The 17,892-nt window shown below is 39.1% G+C and overlaps 1 protein-coding gene across 1 annotated transcript; it reads right to left on the bottom strand.

Moving 5' to 3' along the window:
• Nucleotides 1–5,842: 5,842 nt before the first annotated feature.
• Nucleotides 5,843–11,066, bottom strand: LOC135463196 (uncharacterized). The gene is made up of 4 exons (XM_064740511.1): nucleotides 10,986–11,066; nucleotides 9,389–9,502; nucleotides 7,365–7,571; nucleotides 5,843–6,942 (listed from the first exon to the last, which is right to left on the bottom strand). The coding sequence occupies exons 1-4, from the start codon at nucleotides 11,023–11,025 to the stop codon at nucleotides 5,846–5,848; spliced, it is 1,458 nt and encodes a 485-aa protein (XP_064596581.1). The 5' UTR covers nucleotides 11,026–11,066; the 3' UTR covers nucleotides 5,843–5,845.
• Nucleotides 11,067–17,892: the final 6,826 nt, after the last annotated feature.

Below are 17,892 nucleotides of genomic sequence, written 5' to 3'. Positions count from 1 at the left end.
CGGCAAATATACAACTGACAGAGTGGAAATTTTTTGTGGCACACTTAAGCATGTAATAGTATTTACGACTCTTTCGTCGGTCCCATCACATTTGCAATCAAATGCAAGCGTTCTGAGAGATAAAGACCAGGTGGCTATAAATGAGTCTTCACTAAATTATACCTTTTTGATTATGTTTAGTGACGTTTAATGCTGTTGCGATGACGATCTTTTTTGACACATGGAGTTCTAATACTTCATGAAGCCAACAGATCGCTTTAACACTTAGACAGAGGTTTTGGTTCCTTTCAAGTGAAGTAAAATATATTTTAACACTGAGTTTGCATCACACATAACTGAGCGTATCATTACGTGAACCTCTGCATGCACATGAACTTTAAATTCAACTCAACCGATCCGGACGGATGCGCCGGGCCCTAAGCATTCGTATGCCTATATGCAAAATAATGACGGCATATACAAGAGCCTAACACGAGACACAACACACCCATCCGGACGCATGCGCCCGGCCCTAAGCACTCGGTATGCCCATATGGAAAATAACGACGCGACTCAAATCGAGCGTAAAGTGCAGCATACACAAGAGCTTAACACACGACACAACTCATCTTAACTCAACTGGTCGTTCACAGTTGGTACCAGTCTGTGATGGACATACAACGATTGATCAAACCGGCATACACGCACATAATTACTGGAGTACAAACCCAGTTAATTGTGTCACGTCGTTAACAAAGTTTTGCATGCACCAGGGCTTATGACCCATATGACCCGGACTGAGTGGTATCGCATCTGAAGCTCTCGTGTATACCGAGCGTGTTACGTGTATGCAATTCGAGATTATACCGTATAAATATTTGTCATTGAGACCATGCTAACTGTATGCATTTAGTTCAGTTGAGTTGTTTTCTGTGCTTCCCGGTATGAAAAGCTGTAAAAATAGCAACACTGCCTTTATCCCGAAACACAAAAAGTAATAATTCTTTAAGAACATAGGAAAATATCGTCTAACATTGCAATGCATTATGTTATTTTGGGTTAAACAGATCTGAGTGCGCAGGCGTCAGCACATCTGAACTAATCGAGGTAATCAAAGTGTCGAGACGTCATAATTCTGTATATTCCTTCTTTTATTCGTTTCTAAGTTAGGGGTTTAGAGGAACTGATTATGACATTATTCGTGTAGGTGCTGAGAAATTATAAGTATGTATCTTCTTTATTTTATCTGTACATGCAATTATAGAGCATATACCGTAGATTTTTGACAAAACATCAACTCAAATCAACTTTTGTCCGTTTACCATGGATAGCTCAAAATAATGATTGCTCAGCCCAGGTATTCATTTATTGTGTTAAAATCATTCTAAAATTTGTAAAAAAAAAACAGTTATTAACCGAATTGAATTATTTATTTTTTAAACGATAAAATTTGAACAGACGTGGCTGATAATTATTTGGGCTATCCCAAAATACAAGCAAAAATTTGATTGAATTCGCACTGATTGATTTCGGCGGCGGAACATATTCGGTACAGCCTCTTCAAGCGAAATAAAGGAAAAGGTACGTGCAAATACTTCGGTGTCTATGGATAAAACAAAGCGGTGACGATTATAACGAATTGGTAATATTATGTTACACTTTGACTGGGTAATGATTCATATTGTTTATGCCCCACCGATATGTAATACAAATAAACCATTACAGTTGTTAACACCCTATATAAATATTCACAGTCACCAAGTGGTCACAACAAATATATTTCATATGTATACGCATCAAAGCTTTACATTTTCTGCACTCACACATTATAAATGCAGCTTGTAGATAGCATTGTATATCTTTTCTTGCTTAAATACACAGCCTTGGCAAAATAAAAAAAATACTACGCCTATATATTGTCAGTTAAGCTAGTGGCAAATCCACCGTACAGACCTTGCTTTGCAATACGTATAGAGTACGCATGCGTTGATGCTGGTACTGAAAACGGTAAAATATCAACGGCCCCTATTTAATGTATTGTAATTGTCAATTATCAACCCAATTATGGTGACAATAGTTCTGATTTAATGAATATATTATTGTCATTATTATTATTATTAGATTCCCCTTTTTTGTCTATGTAATAAGGATACGTTGCAGTGAACGAGAAAGAGTATTTGTTACATACGTTATGGTACTAGTCTAAGCAAGCCTTATTATGTCACTGACTCAACCCATACACCCGTGTGAAGGTGCAGCCCTAAAAAGGCAGCCATTTGTAACTGGAAAGTTATATAAAACTTTTTCTGTTGAATACGTGGATATGATAATCGTGCAAACCTGAACACTGTGTGTTGTGGGCAGTTACTAAATGGTATTGTGTTAAGATATTTTTTCTGCTTTCTGTTTGCTAAATGCATAATGCTGTTCAAAGCAGATTATTTCCATTTAATGATCTTTAATGTTTGTACATATATGTAAGATTACCTCATCAAACGAACACAGATTGTGAGTCAGTATTTTTTCAGTAAAACTACATCCTGTTAAGAAGCTGACCAGGATTTTTGATGATGTTTTGTTGTGGCAGAAAAAGGTATTTATCTATGCACATGACTTCTGCAAAATCTTAAGACATCTGGTGAGTAAAGCAGATCTTCTTAAAATACATTGAATGTCTTGTGGACGCAAAATGTTTTACCATGTATAGTCAGAGACAAAACGTATGATTTGGAATGGGAAGCAAACTTCGGTGCTGCCGTCGTTGTTTTTACTTGCAACTAATCAGCTCTATTACCTGGTCAGTCTGTCAGTCTGTTGGACAACCTTTTACATCCTGTTCTCTTCGTGTAACAAGATATTATCTTTCAACATAAGTCTGTCACTCACTTAACGAGGGGACTGGGTGCCAGACGACTTGAAATGATAGAAAGTGCTGACTGATTTTTGTTTAATACTCAGTACTTTTCTTTGCCGATACAATGGCGATCAGTTTTTTGGCTTGAAGATACCTGACTGCCCAGAGAAAACCACCGACATCTGGCAAGTCACATGAGCTAATGAGGTGCAGCCTTGCCTACAACTGGTTTTCAACGCTACAATATGCAAACCAGGCGCTCGAGAGTTGTCGATCAAGGCGTCAAAACCCTTATACTAGCCAAAACCAAAATGGGCACCCCGAGTAATTAAGCGCAACACTCGACATCGATCGAAAACATTTATTTATTTACTTTATTTATGTTTTACGTCGTTCTCAAGAATATTTAACTTATATAGCGGTGGGCGGAGTTCAGGTGAGAGGAAACCGGGCACAGCCCCGAGAGAAACCATCCGCATGTTGCGTTCTCACGTATGGCCGGAGTGGTAGCCAGCATGAGATCGGAACTCACTGTGATCGCATTTGTGAGAGGCGCATGCATCACTGCGATGCGTTAGCACGCTAATCAGTAGGCCACGACCAAAACGAAGAAATACACCCGAAACAAACAAATAATTAAGTAGGTCAAATATTTACAATTTTACTTTCTCGCGAATGATATAAAACATTGTGAGCAATGTATATTACGATATTTTTTTTGTAAACAAATTAATTAAGGAGAGACCTTTCTAGCACAGTTCTTAACTTGTGTAAAACGTTCAATTAAATATTTTGCAAATTAATGGTTAGGCTTTTTGAAGACTTCCCTTGTGTTGTATCCGCGCTGTGACCCGTTAAGGTGAAATCTGTCAATCCGGTAATTTTATTCCTTACATATTTCTATTTTCTAACTCGACCGTTTTTTCTTCGCTGTCGACCACGGTAGGAAGACCGATGATTGATTAACGTTTTAACGATTAACGAATCACACGCCTATCATCATTGAAGAGCATTAAACCATCTTCAGTTAACAACTAATTAAATTAAAATGGCACCCCAAAACTTCTAAGGGTAAAATATACATCTCTCCATGCCTGCATAATATTATTAGCATAAACTTGTCTCGCACAAGTGGTAGGAAAGTTAAAAAAACAACAAAAAACAGTGCATAGGAATACTACACCTAAAGGCAAGTTTTACGGTCCAGAAGGTTTGATGTCACAAGTGTGTGAGTGCACAAGACTTGTGACATCAGGTTTTCAACGGATGATAAACAGCGGTCATCAGAGACTTATACGACAGTGGAATTATAGCTTGCACGTGTTCTTTGTCCGAGAGAAATCAGTATTCATGAAGTGTGTGAATCTGATTCGCGTGCATCAGCATTACTATGTTACATATTGTCTGAAATCACACTACTACCTTATACTGCTGTGATGGCACGAGAGAACTTACAGTTCAGTGACGGAACACCGAACAATTTCCCCGTATTGTCGTCCACCTTATACATAAAGCAGATATTCTTATCCTCTTTCTCACGTTTGAAGTCGATGTTTAAAAAATGTAAGTAATGCCCAGGAATCTGTTACTCTTTTGTTGTACGGATTTTTTGACATGGTTTCTCATCAAAAGCTTGGTTGTGCACATCAGATGTATTATCTACATTTACGTGCCGTTGAATTACATTAAAGAAAAAACAGGCTTATTTCAATTAAGAAAACAGGATAAATAAATTACCTCGCACTCCTGACTCATTTGTTCTGTTGTCAAAACTGCTGAGTCGCTACGCGTAAATCAGTAGAAATTTCACCGTAAGCAATTTACATAAACGTTATGTCACTTCAAACAACGTTTCAGAAACAAACCGGTTATTATTTCATTCTTTGAATCCACGATAATATAAAGATGGGTAAATTGCATTGATTATACCTCCAAGGTTTCAACGAACTTTTATTGCCACGTCATTTTAAAATCAAGCATTCCACCACATGCTCACTTGATTTATGTTTTTTTTTTTAATTAGTGTGAATGCTATGTAAGATATATGGGCACTCGTTGGCTCAGGCTATTAAAACGATGGCTTATTAATATATTGGATTGGTGTTTTACGCCGTACTCAAGAATAATTCACTAACACAACGGCGGCCAGCATCGTGGTGGGAGGAATCCGGGCAGAGCCCGTGGGAAACCCACGAACATCCGCAAGTCAGACCTTTCCAAGTATGACCGGAGAGGAAGACTTGAATTTTCGCTCTTAGGAACGAACCTGATACCCCGCGAATTACGCTGAAGATCGCAGCACAGTTGCAGAGACAAAAGATTTTTTTTTCACTTTTAGTGACGAGTTTAATCGTCACAAAATGCGCTGCCGATATTCGCAGCATAGTTTCAGTCACACAGTTGAAATGTGTTAGTGTAGAGTTTTTCACAGATTTATCGTACTTCAATGACATACTTTCACGGAAAGTGTTACAATAATTCCGGCCTTTTTATATTTGTAGTAAGGATGGGGTTTAATGTGATTAATGTTAAACATTTAACCCTTTTCGGAATGTATCTATCTACACCGTTGCTGTTTTATTAAGGGATCAATTAATTTAATTTGTGATTTACACTATACTCAAGAATATTTCAAATTATACGACGGCGGCCAGCTTTATGGTGGGAAGAAACCCGGCAGAGCCCGCGGGAAACACACGACCATCCGCAAGAACTTGCCACATACCGTTAAGTAATTGAACCATTCTAATGGCTCCTTTAACGTTTAGATTTTGCGCCAAGCAATGTTAAAACACGGTTAGATGATCCCTAAATTTAAAACGCATCCGTAAAACAGTCGACAGTATGTAGACTTCAATAAACAACATTTATTTACAGATATTTACACGTTGAATACGCTGTAACATACGTGCTAGACAGCTGCCAGCATGCTACAGGTACAATTATTTTACGACGACATATTTTTATGTTTAAGAAAGTAACATCAGTTCAATATACAAATTCGGCTCATATTTATCTGTACAGATGCATTTTGTCTTTGATAATATACAGCACGGAATAAAAACCTATCGACAGCGAGGATACCATCAACATCAGAAGGAGGCTCCAGAGGAAGCAGAAGTTATTGAAGCATTCTGGGATTGAGCTGTCCGCCATTGCAGCGGCGTGGTCGCCCGCCACGTCATAGAAATGTCCGACGATGAGGTGCATGCCGAGCTGCACGAAGCACGTTAGAGTGAGAAAGCAACCCTGGACAAGGATGTTGTTTTGTTTGCCAAACATGCTCGTGAGGAAAGCGAGGGATATGGTGATGATAACGCCTAAGCCGAGACCTGAAATGATAGTGCCGGTCATGACAGCGGCGTAGCTATTCATGTCGAAGAAGATGACGACGATAGAGAGGACGTAGAGGGCGGAGGAGGAAATGAGCAGTGCAACTCTTCTGTTGTAGCCCCTGACAACGTCAAAGACGGCGCCGATAGCGATACGGACGATGGAGCTAGAGAGGGTAAGAGCGATGATGAAGGGATCTCGACTGCCTTCGATGCCTAGTGACTCCAGCATAGAGGAGATATTGTTCATGTAAAGGTAGCCAACGGTCTCAGAGATTGCGGATGGCCAAGCGATCAAGTGAAACAGGCAGGTCGTAGCTAGGAGAGGGAGAGTTAGAACAGAACCTGGAGGCTCGTAGACGTCGTTTGCGCGGAATCCCGTGTCAGATTTCTTCTCGATAAGCTCGAAACTTTCGTGGAAGTCCTTGCGAATCAGGGCGGCTTTCTCCGAGTTGCTATAGCCGTAACGTTGATTGTGGTTCTCTTCGGGTGTCGACGGCGGTTCGATTTCTTCCTCAATCACTTTCCTTGCGGGTGCGACGTTCTGTAAAATCGTGTAGCCTATCAGACAAAACGCCACCATTCCAGAAGCTGCGAAAAACAGACCGGCGACGTTGCCGGTGGAGCCGAAAAACGTACTGTAGATACCGACGTAAACGATGTTCCCAATGCTGCAGAAAGCGTTGAGAACGCCGATCAGTTTACCTGCGTGACGTATCGGAAACGACGCCACGCTCAGATCGATGGCTATTAGCAGTAGGTAGACGTTGCCGTTGGCTACAAATCAGAACCAAACAAATAATATTATTATTATTGCACGCTCAAAACTATTTCTATCAACGGCAGATATACACTGACGTTTGTTACAAATCAGGACAAAACAAATAATAATATTATCATTGATCATAACACCAGAACTAAAAGCCTTAGTTTGTTTATAACTGTCAAGTAAATGTGATTAATACAAAGTGCATCTTCTACATAGATTTATTTATTTACTTATTTGATTTATTTGTTTGATTGGTGTTTTGACGCCGTACTCAAGAATATTTCACTTAAACGACGGCCGCCAACATTATGGTGGGAGGAAACCGGCAGAGCCTGAAGGAAACCCACAACCATCCTCAGATAGCTGGCAGACCTTTTCTCGGCCATCTTCAATAATACAAAGTCATATCAGGTTACTCATGTATACTTACATGCCATGAACTGGAATATTGAGAATAAGATAATTTGATCGGAGAAGACATCCGGGTAGGAGGCACAGATACCCATCCCGACCATTCCGATCTCAGCGATGAAGAATGTGATTACCATGGTCTTGTTGAAGCCAAATCGCTTCATCAACAGAGGGCAGGGCAGAGCGAAGAAAAGACCGACCATACCGGCGGCAGCCACGAATTCCACTGCAAGAATAAAGGGAACAAAAGGCACGTAGTTAATGTGTCTATTCATCTGATTTGTGTTTGGCCACATTGTGCAGAATTTTTTGACTTGTATGTCTCTTAATTCAACCAATCATCAACCATTTACATTTGTTTGCTTATTTCATGCATTTGGTATTTAATAACATAGGTACTTGTATAACACCCTTCACGTTAATAGATGGAGAAAGACAGAATGCCCGGACTAAACCTTCTCCCCTCGCCAGGTAGTTGACAAAACTTATTTTGCCAATAGTGGAGATAGACTATGGTGATGCATAATGGTCTATTTCGTTTGTGTTTGTTTTGTTTTGCTTTGTTTTTTTTTGTTTTTTTTTCTGTTCATATACCACAAACACATGATTTACACAGTATTATCCTTTTCAAAGGTAATAAATACAATTTCATACTGCAAGCTGTAGATCTGTTTTCATCAATACAGGTTAAAATGGTTTTTTCAAGCGACAAGTGTTGAGAGTAAGCCAGCATGAGCTGGACTTGAACTCACAGAGATCGCATTGTTGTTAGGCTCCTGTTATTGTGGTGCGCGATCACGTCAACTACACGGTGACAATTAAATGTTACCATCTGTGTCTTGTGTGTAAATGTCGTGTAAATCCAATGTTATTTCTTTATAATAAATAAGCAAAATCACTAGCATGACCTCTGCTACATTCCCGGTACATCCAATATAGGTTGTTGTTGCACTAGGTAACAGCTTGTGGTATAACGTGGGACAGATTGCATCGGACAGCGCTGATATTTCATAACTACTGTACCATGTATGGGTACGTGGAATAACAACCGAAAACTCGCAGTTCAGGAGAAATTGAAATTATATTTAACTCCGTTAAAGGTTTTTAGTACCCCGTTCTAAATCCAACGCTATACATTCTATGTTTTAAAGAAAATAAATACAGTCGAAGTCTACACCATTCGGAGAAATCTGAGAAGCCACCCATCTGTTCACCTATTCCTCATCCAATCCTGACACCAAATTTCATTTTGTGGATAAATTTGATAAGGCCTAACAACGTGTAACATTTGTGTTTGTGGACAAAATAAGCATACCAGTAACTTAACGCGCATGTTCAGAAGCAGGGGAGATAACACGCACACAATTTGTTACTGATTAAAATTTACATTCTGTAAAGGTTTGTCTCCCTTCCATCATACTAACAATTCGACAGTTCTCATTCTGGGAACGAAAAAAACACGTCCTTTGGAATCGGGGTCAAAGAAACGAGTTATTTTGACCTAGGAAAAAAAATTTCATACTAAATCATACTGCTGGGTTCATCGTATTATGTTTAGATGTTTTCATCGTGACAAGTATAGACTGATATTAATTTTATTAGGTATTAACAGGTCTCAATTACTTCGATCCAAAATTAATTTTTCACCTCATTGATACTTACATTTATTTTATTTTCAATTACAAGGGTACACATAAATATTCTAAGAATTTTCATATAATAAATCCTCGTCCCGTTAGAGTTAGTGTCGCGATGAAAGACGTACTTTACGCTGAAGAAATTCACGTGTCTGTTGAACTGGGGAGAAAATCGCTGCCATTTACCTCCTCTTGACGGAATTTCTTGATTCCAAAACAAAATGAGCCTTGTTTACCTCAGACCAAAAAGATACCCCGGGAGTAGAAGTGAAAAACTGCACTAAGCTCCACTTATATTGCTAGGAGGCCAAAGTGCGAGGCATTAGAAGTGATTTTACCACCTAGGTCTATTACTACCATTTCTCGATGATAAATTTAGCACATGTTTCAAAGTCCTGTTACTTACGCTCCGTTTGAGAGTATCCAAATGTCTTCTTCAAATCCACAGCGTATATGTTAAAACACGTGTCAAAAGTGGCAGCGATGACCATAATACATCCGGCGAAGAAGTTGCCGTATGCTGAAAGGGCAAGTAAAGCATTTTAGTACATGGATAAATAATGTTGAAAGACTGATGTTTACCAACAAATAATATTCGTAACGCATGCATGTATACGTATCACCTAGGTATCTTCCGACCTACACGCATAATGAAATGCGTGTGCTTTTCCTGATTAAACTATTGGTATATTTGCGCTCTTAACATTACATTTGCACTTAAAGGGTAGAATTTATTTATTTATTTGATTGGTGTTTTACGCCGTACTCAAGAATATTTCACTTTTAGCCCGGTGGCCAGCATTATGGTAATGAAACCGGGCAAAGCCCGAGGAAAACACACGGCTATCTGCAGGTTGCTGAAAGACCTTCCCACTTACGGCCGGATGGGAAGCCAGCATGAGCTGGACTTGAACTCACAGCGGCCGCATTGGTGAGAGGCTCCTGGGTCATTACGTATGCATGTATACGAGCTATACGGAGGTCCCCTAAAGAGTAAGAATTCAGCTTTATAACTAAAGCTGAAACCCAAATACCACAAAAAGTGGTCTTTAGATATGTGTTATCCTTCAGTCGCCATATAGGTAAAGTGTATGACTTTTTTTTCTAATGTCATTTATTCTGTTTAAACTGATATTGACCTGAAATAAAATCAATATTTCCTGTACTAATACTAAGGTTCAAAACAACACACTAAAATAAGGAGGATGTCAGCGTACATTCATTAGTTATTCCTTTCTCACTTATTCATGTACTCAAATCCTTCTATTCGCTTGTAAGATGCCGTGGGGAAAAAATAAGCTGTCTTCACCATAAAATCCCCGTAATTCAGCAAAATACGATTTGAATGTAATGAGAGGTATCCTTGTTATCATGTAAACCGTATGTATGAATAAAAATGTCATAATGCTAAACAATTGATTCCTTTCAAATACATTTTTAAAAAATCTCTATACACAAGACATCCTGTCCTCCATTGCCTATAGAGGACGTTTAGCAAGTTTTGTTTCTTATATATCCAGATAAATAAGAGACGTTATATGTACATACAAGTGGAATTTTATGGTTAAACTGTTAAACATTTACATAAAAATGTGGGAAAAATAAAGACACCATAAGATTAGGCCATAATTAGACTGTGTTGGAGGAGAACTTAATTTGCGAAAATGAAAAATGATAACGAAGTGGGTGATAGTTTGTTCTGAAAATTAAATAAATCACAATACACAAAGAGATAAAAAATGATTACATCAATTCTTTGTCAAGAAAAATCTTGAAGTGCTATGACACTTGTGAACAAAAATGTTAAATAGCCGATTCGGAAAACAAATATTGCCAGCTTTGAGATTTGTTAATACTGGCATATCACTACTCTATACCTAGACTATACACATCACTCATGCTTTCTTGCGTCAATGACTTTCAAATGAAAATAACGTTTAGCTTTTCTTCTCTTTCAATCCACGTTAGCCTCAGCGAAAAGGTTATTAACGATAAATACATACCACGAATGGCATCCTTCTTCTGAATTTCAGTCATCGCCATCTTCGATATATCCTTTGGGATGCTCCGTTATCGGAGTTATTCACACAACCGCCCAATCTTGAGCACGGAAATTAACAACAACGGAAGTTGTAAAAGGAAACAAGGATGTAAATCCCCAGTAAAATCACTGAATCCCAGCCAGGAAGTCTAAAATCTCGATGGTGGAGTTGATGTCCGACCATAAAACATGTTTGATTTCAACAGCCGTAGCGTATGTCATATATTATTTGTCAAAGGCTAGGCACCCATTAACCAACATCGAATCAACCAATCAGAATACTTCACTGAACGACAGGTGCGCTGACATATGCCACGGTTCAGTGACTTGCCGTCACCCGCCGCTCAATGCTGCCGTCACTGTAATCAGTGTGAATGATATTGCTTTTTTCCCATGTTGATTTTGTTTATTTTGTCCGCAAAAAGTTCACATGCTCACTTCGTGCTAACATAAGATAACAGCTGTTGCATATGTTTGTCTTACGCAGATTGAACCGCTTTCCGGTGACGTCACGCGGGGGCGTGGTTGTTTTGCGGGTGAATGACAACCTAAATCTGCTTCGTAGTCTCCTGTAACCAGACATGTCATGAGGTTCATGTATTGTAGACTATTGCCAGTTATCAGGACAGCATGTAATACTGTGTGTTTGGAATTTTGCTGTTGTTGTCAGTGATTCTCTTGTCCCCTAACCTCAGTGTACACAACTGTTTAGATCATATATACATAACACATATAGTGGTTTGTGTTGGCCGCTGCATGCAAAAACAATTCCTCCTATACAGGCAGTAGCAATCTGGCCTAATTTCGACTGTTTCCTATTTTTTTTTTAAAATAGTGAAATTATAATATAAATTAGCATGCACACGCAGGTTGAAATCTTTTTATCTTGATCACAAAGTTTATGATGGCCTCAGACGTTTTAGTAGAGGGCAGGAAGCGATGGCTCGAAGCAACGGGCGATGGAACGATGGTATGACGATGCCCATATCCGGCCATATTAATGTAACTAAAAGTTGCTATGCAGGAGAATCCAGTTTCTTGGTCTACAAGCACAAAGATTTCTACATTTGTAGATCACAGAAGTGTATTTGAAATATATGTACAATGCTATACAAAACAGGATGAAATGCAAAGTGATGAAGTAAGGCTGAGAGAGCCAAGTAACTCTGAGTATTTCGACATCACAATAATGTATGAATTTATCTCACATTAAGCAACATTCAAATAAATAAATAATTAAATTTAGTTCACATGCTATGAATATGTTATGATTAGAATTGTGCAAATGTAAAATTCCAAGAGGTTTTCTGTAAAAAAAAAAGATGCCTTCCATAAGTACTCAGTGTGCCGCGAGAGGTGAACAGTTTTCAAATAATAAGATGGCGGAAAAAAATATAGATGTATATCCGAACAATCAACATAATGAAAGCGATTGCCATTCGGTCCGTAATAAAGTTCTCATGTCGGTTTTTATGAAAATATTTCTTACTCGGTTTTAATCAATAATTATTTAAATTTTTTCTATTTTTTATTTATAACTTTAATAATAGGCCATTACAATAAAACACTAAATGAGGCAAATTGATAAGAGGCAGTATTTTACCATTCACGTGTGACCATTTGCCAGCTATCACACTGTCGTCGCTGCCCTGGTTTTACTCTCTATGATGTACATCTTTAAGTATACTGTATTCCTACATAAACCAGGATTCTTTTGGTGGTTAAGCACCCAACTAGGCCTAGTCCCGTACGCCTATGGTACATGTGTGATCTTTCACCACCCACAATCAAGCCCAATGTGCCCTCGCCCCACCCCCACCCCAATACACCACCCACCCCACCACCCACTAACCACCACCGCCTGTAAGTCGGGGAATATATACATTGATTTAGCAACAGGTGCTGGGAGCATGTTCAGATATCGTCTAGCAAGATGGTGAAATGTAAAACGAGAACTATTTACGCTGGAATGTGTCTGTGATGGAAAAAGGGACGACGTATGTTGAGATAGAAATTAAAAATATAACATTCCCCGCGGCTTTTATTCAACAGAAGGTCTGTTGTCTGAGTGATGCTAGAATGTATACAGCAACTGCAGCAGATTGTTCTGTTAAATACAGCACAATATTCTATCAATTTGACATGAAGATTCCATTAGACTAACACGATATTATGTTTAATATGGCAGAATATTGTGTTTTAAGAATAAAATAACATTTTAGCATCACTCAGACAACAGACTGTCTGGTAAAATTAACAGGATAAGTTTTGGAGTGTGTGCATACCAGGAAGCCATCGGAGTTAGAATGTTGTCCAACAAACACTCAGACAACAGATATTCTGGTAAAATTAAGAGGTTAAGTTTTGGAGTGTGTTCATACCAGCAAGCCATCGGAGTTAGAGTGTTGTTCAACAAACAGTCAGACAACAGACTTTCTGGTAAAATTAACAGGATAAGTTTTGGAGTGTGTGCATACTAGGAAGCCATCAGAGTTACAGTGTTGTCCAACAAACACTCAGACAACAGACTGTCTGGTAAAATTAACAGCATAAGTTTTGGAGTGTGTGCATACCAGGAAGCCATCGGAGTTAGAGTGTTGTCCAACAAACACTCAGACAACAGATTTTCTGGTAAAATTAACAGGTTAAGTTTTGGAGTGTGTGCATACTAGGAAGCCATCAGAGTTACAGTGTTGTCCAACAAACACTCAGACAACAGACTGTCTGGTAAAATTAACAGGATAAGTTTTGGAGTGTGTGCATACCAGGAAGCCATCGGAGTTAGAGTGTTGTCCAACAAATACTCAGACAACAGATTTTCTGGTAAAATTAACAGGTTAAGTTTTGGAGTGTGTGCATACTAGGAAGCCATCAGAGTTACAGTGTTGTCCAACAAACACTCAGACAACAGACTGTCTGTTAAAATTAACAGGTTAAGTTTTGGAGTGTGTGCATACCAGGAAGCCATCGGAGTTAGAGTGTTGTCCAACAAACACTCAGACAACAGACTGTCTGGTAAAATTAACAGGATAAGTTTTGGAGTGTGTGCATACCAGGAAGCCATCAGAGTTACAGTGTTGTCCAACAAACACTCAGACAACAGATTTTCTGGTAAAATTAACAGGATAAGTTTTGGAGGGTGTGCATACTAGGAAGCCATCGGAGTTAGAGTGTTGTCCAACAAACACTCAGACAACAGATTTTCTGGTAAAATCAACAGGTTAAGTTTTGGAGTGTGTGCATACCAGGAAGCCATCGGAGTTAGAGTGTTGTCCAACAAACACTCAGACAACAGATTTTCTGGTAAAATTAACAGGTTAAGTTTTGGAGTGTGTGCATACTAGGAAGCCATCAGAGTTACAGTGTTGTCCAACAAACACTCAGACAACAGACTGTCTGGTAAAATTAACAGGATAAGTTTTGGAGTGTGTGCATACCAGGAAGCCATCGGAGTTACAGTGTTGTCCAACAAACACTCAGACAACAGACTGTCTGGTAAAATTAACAGGATAAGTTTTGGAGTGTGGGCATAGCAGCAAGCCATCGGAATTATAGCGTTGTACAACAAATTCAACATTGTAAAGGCATTTACAGAAATGTTACCAAGTTATCAATCCACAGTGTGAACATTTTATTTATTTATTTGAATGGTGTTTTACGCCGTATCCAGGACTGTTTAACTTATACGGCAGGGGCCAGCATTGTGGGTGAAATCCGGGCAAGCCCGGGGAAAACCCACGACAATCCCCAGCTTGCTGGCAGGCCTTCCCACGTACGACCGGAGAGGAAGCCAGCATGAGCTGGACTTGAACTCACAGCGACCGCATTGGTGAGAGACTCTTGGGTCAGTACGCTGCGCTAGCCCGCTAACAACTGAGCCACGGAGGCCCCGTGAACATTTTATCCCGTGCTAACTATTGCCCAGTCCGGCGGAGTCAACATAAATGCGTTATGATCAGATGTTGTAGACACGTACCTATAGATAGATATGTGCTTTATTATATAGGGCTTCGTCTTCATAATGCGATTTTAATTAAATTAAGGCGTAGCTAGAGTGTATACATGTAAACATTTATTACGTTAGAAGGTCTGCAAGCATCCTACGGATGGTCGTTGGTTTTCCCTGGCTCTACCCAGCTTCCTCCCACTGTATTGCTGACCGCCGTCGTACAAGTGAAATATTGTAGAGTACGGCGTAGAACACCAATCAAACAAATTAATAGATAAATAAATAAAGAAATGTGAACATTTTCTAGCTGTGTAATGTCAGTGTCTCATTGATGCCAATCACGATCATGGACCACGCCCACCAGGTCTCGTGTCTGAGCGGCTGTCGCCGGTCCACAGTACAGCGATTGATTATACCGCGTTATTTTTGTTGTATGATATGTGTTTGATGTAGAGGTCATACTCACCAAGGTTCAGTTTTGAGGACACATGGAAATAAGGTTCAGTTTCTAGAACTGACAGTACTACACAGACATGAATGTATCGACAATTACAAACACTGGCAAGATTCATTTTATAAAATGTTAGGCTTTCATTGATCACAACGTATTCATACCTGACTGTCTAATCCCAGAAATAAAATCAATAGGAAGAAACAAATCGCCCAGAAATGGGGTATTGGAAACAGGTTGACCACTTCAGGATATGTCATAAAAGACAATCTGGAACCTAGGACACAAACAATATAACTGAAGACGTACAGCACAGAGAGTACGACCCGAGCAGCGATGACAGTGAATGAGCTGACAAATGGTCACACGTACGCCCGTGAAATACGCTCTCTTATTATTTATACATCAGGGAAATCCCAGTATTTCCTTCACTGATGAAAAGGATATCTTCACTGGTTAGATTTCACTTTTGTTATTACATTTCGCTGTTACTCTGCTGGAGGCTTTGACCCATCACCCACAGTTGACCTTGCCCGAACTACTTTTGTACATGACCGTCTGCTACATTCATTGTGTCAGTTCATACAGTCACTATGAAATATTCGTGGACCGTATCAGGAGGCCGTGCACTTCCGCGCATTATATACTTCGCCAAAAAAGAGATAGACATTCTTCATGTGCTTAATTTACGTAAATACCTGTATTGCATTAACATTAAGCGTCTTTGTAGAATGTATAATTACTAACAGACAACGTGTAAAAGTGTAAAAAGGTTTTGTGGGCACGGATGTAAACGAAATTGCAGCGTATATGAATAGAATCAGAAATTCGATGAAGATGGCACATTGCTTATTTTTTCACGGATGCAACAGATAAACTGATATGCATTTATATACATGTAGACGAAATATTACGATATAAATAATAAATACAATATTCCACAGTGAAGGCTAAATACCCTAAATATTGTTCTCGTAAAAGGAAGAAATGATAGCCCACTCGACTCGATTATCATTTCTTCCTTTCACGAAAACAATATTTATGGTATTCAACCTTCCCTGTGCAATATCCTCTATTTATCAATTTATCTCACTCAGAGTGTTATTCTGACTGTTCATGTAAATACATACATAGAAATTTGCACGTCTCCTAGCTTCATGGTTTAAGCAGATTTAGGTAAATATATGCAGTGATGTTAATGGCAATTTATTAGACGTCACCGGTATAGAATTACTGAAAATATGACCATGTTTAATAAAAACTGCAGTCGCTTTTGAGCAGCCAACAAAGGTCATCAAACACAGGGGAATGGGAGCTTTGTACACTTAATGTCTTTTTATCGTCCTATACTCGTCTTCTGTGATGCACGATGTCAACAAATTCTAGGTGTGGAGGGAATGAGAATACCCCGAGGGCATATCACCGACGATTGGCAAATAAAACAAGAACTTTCACACGTATTACATACATACATATACTCAGACGCATCATTGCTTGAAGGCACGTGATGCAGAGGAATTTAAGACTGTGCAGTCTGTCATCAGCGCGTCTGAAGCAGGCAATTAAATTGATTGCGGAGAAATATGGAAATTCGATGTGCATTGGGCACGCACTCACACGCATATACATGTAACCATGTCAACATCGTCTTTAGTCAGCATGCAGGAAAATCATCGTTTAAAGAGTAAATTTCTGTAAAGTCCCTGAGAGTCATATTTATGACATTTCTTAATCAGCTTCACCTGTTGTGATGACGTCGGTCAGGGGCGCCCCTGCTTGATAAGCGATACACGCCATACCAGACAACACGACGGCACCACACAGAATGGCCGTAATGACGTCCAGCGCAACGACGATAATAGATGTTCTGTAAGTGAATGGTATACCGATAAACCCTGACTGTTACCTTGGTTTTTGAGCGACTTATGCCCTGGTGGGTGTGAAATCTATACTACAGATAGGTTTCAAGACAATCGACTATTAGCCATCATTCTTTTCGTTAGGTTATTTCAATCATTACAGTGAACAAAATGTTTGAAAGATAACGGTGTGGATATATGTTTAATCTTTATAATAAGCATGAAGGGGATGGAGAGTTTTATAACAAAAACAGCTTCCGGTATTTGGAAAACTTCCTGCGAATTTCAGAATAAAGAAAGTTAGAGTGTGGTTAAGCTGTTTGCCTTTATCAGAAAAAGATCACAAATATTTCTTTGTTATTGTCTTTGGTTAATTTATTTTGACTGATCTATTACGCCGTACTCTAAAATAAATCATATTAATTAACAAAACGGATTCGAGCACGTGACCTATTTTGTCACGTGATCCTACTCATAGAGGCAAGCCCATAAATGGACAGCGTTCCCAGACTATGTACCTGAGACAGTTGTGATGAAATGGATTATAACTGGACAGGTTGATTAGTCCCTCCCAAGCCCGAGCCAAGAGAATAGAACACGTGCAGAAAGA

Source organism: Liolophura sinensis, chromosome 2 (assembly GCF_032854445.1).
Source record: "Liolophura sinensis isolate JHLJ2023 chromosome 2, CUHK_Ljap_v2, whole genome shotgun sequence".
NCBI classification, from domain to species: Eukaryota; Metazoa; Mollusca; class Polyplacophora; order Chitonida; family Chitonidae; genus Liolophura; species Liolophura sinensis.
This window is presented reverse-complemented; position numbering and strand designations above follow the sequence as displayed.

Bases quoted from the DNA above. Each gene is read 5' to 3' on its own strand.
- LOC135463196 (XM_064740511.1), bottom strand. From the start codon at position 11,025: ATGGCGATGACTGAAATTCAGAAGAAGGATGCCATTCGTG. The intron at 9,503-10,985 runs GTATGTATTTAT...TTGCCCTTTCAG, and splicing joins GAAGAAGGATGCCATTCGTG to CATACGGCAACTTCTTCGCC. The intron at 7,572-9,388 runs GTAAGTAACAGG...TTATTCTTGCAG, and splicing joins TGGATACTCTCAAACGGAGC to TGGAATTCGTGGCTGCCGCC.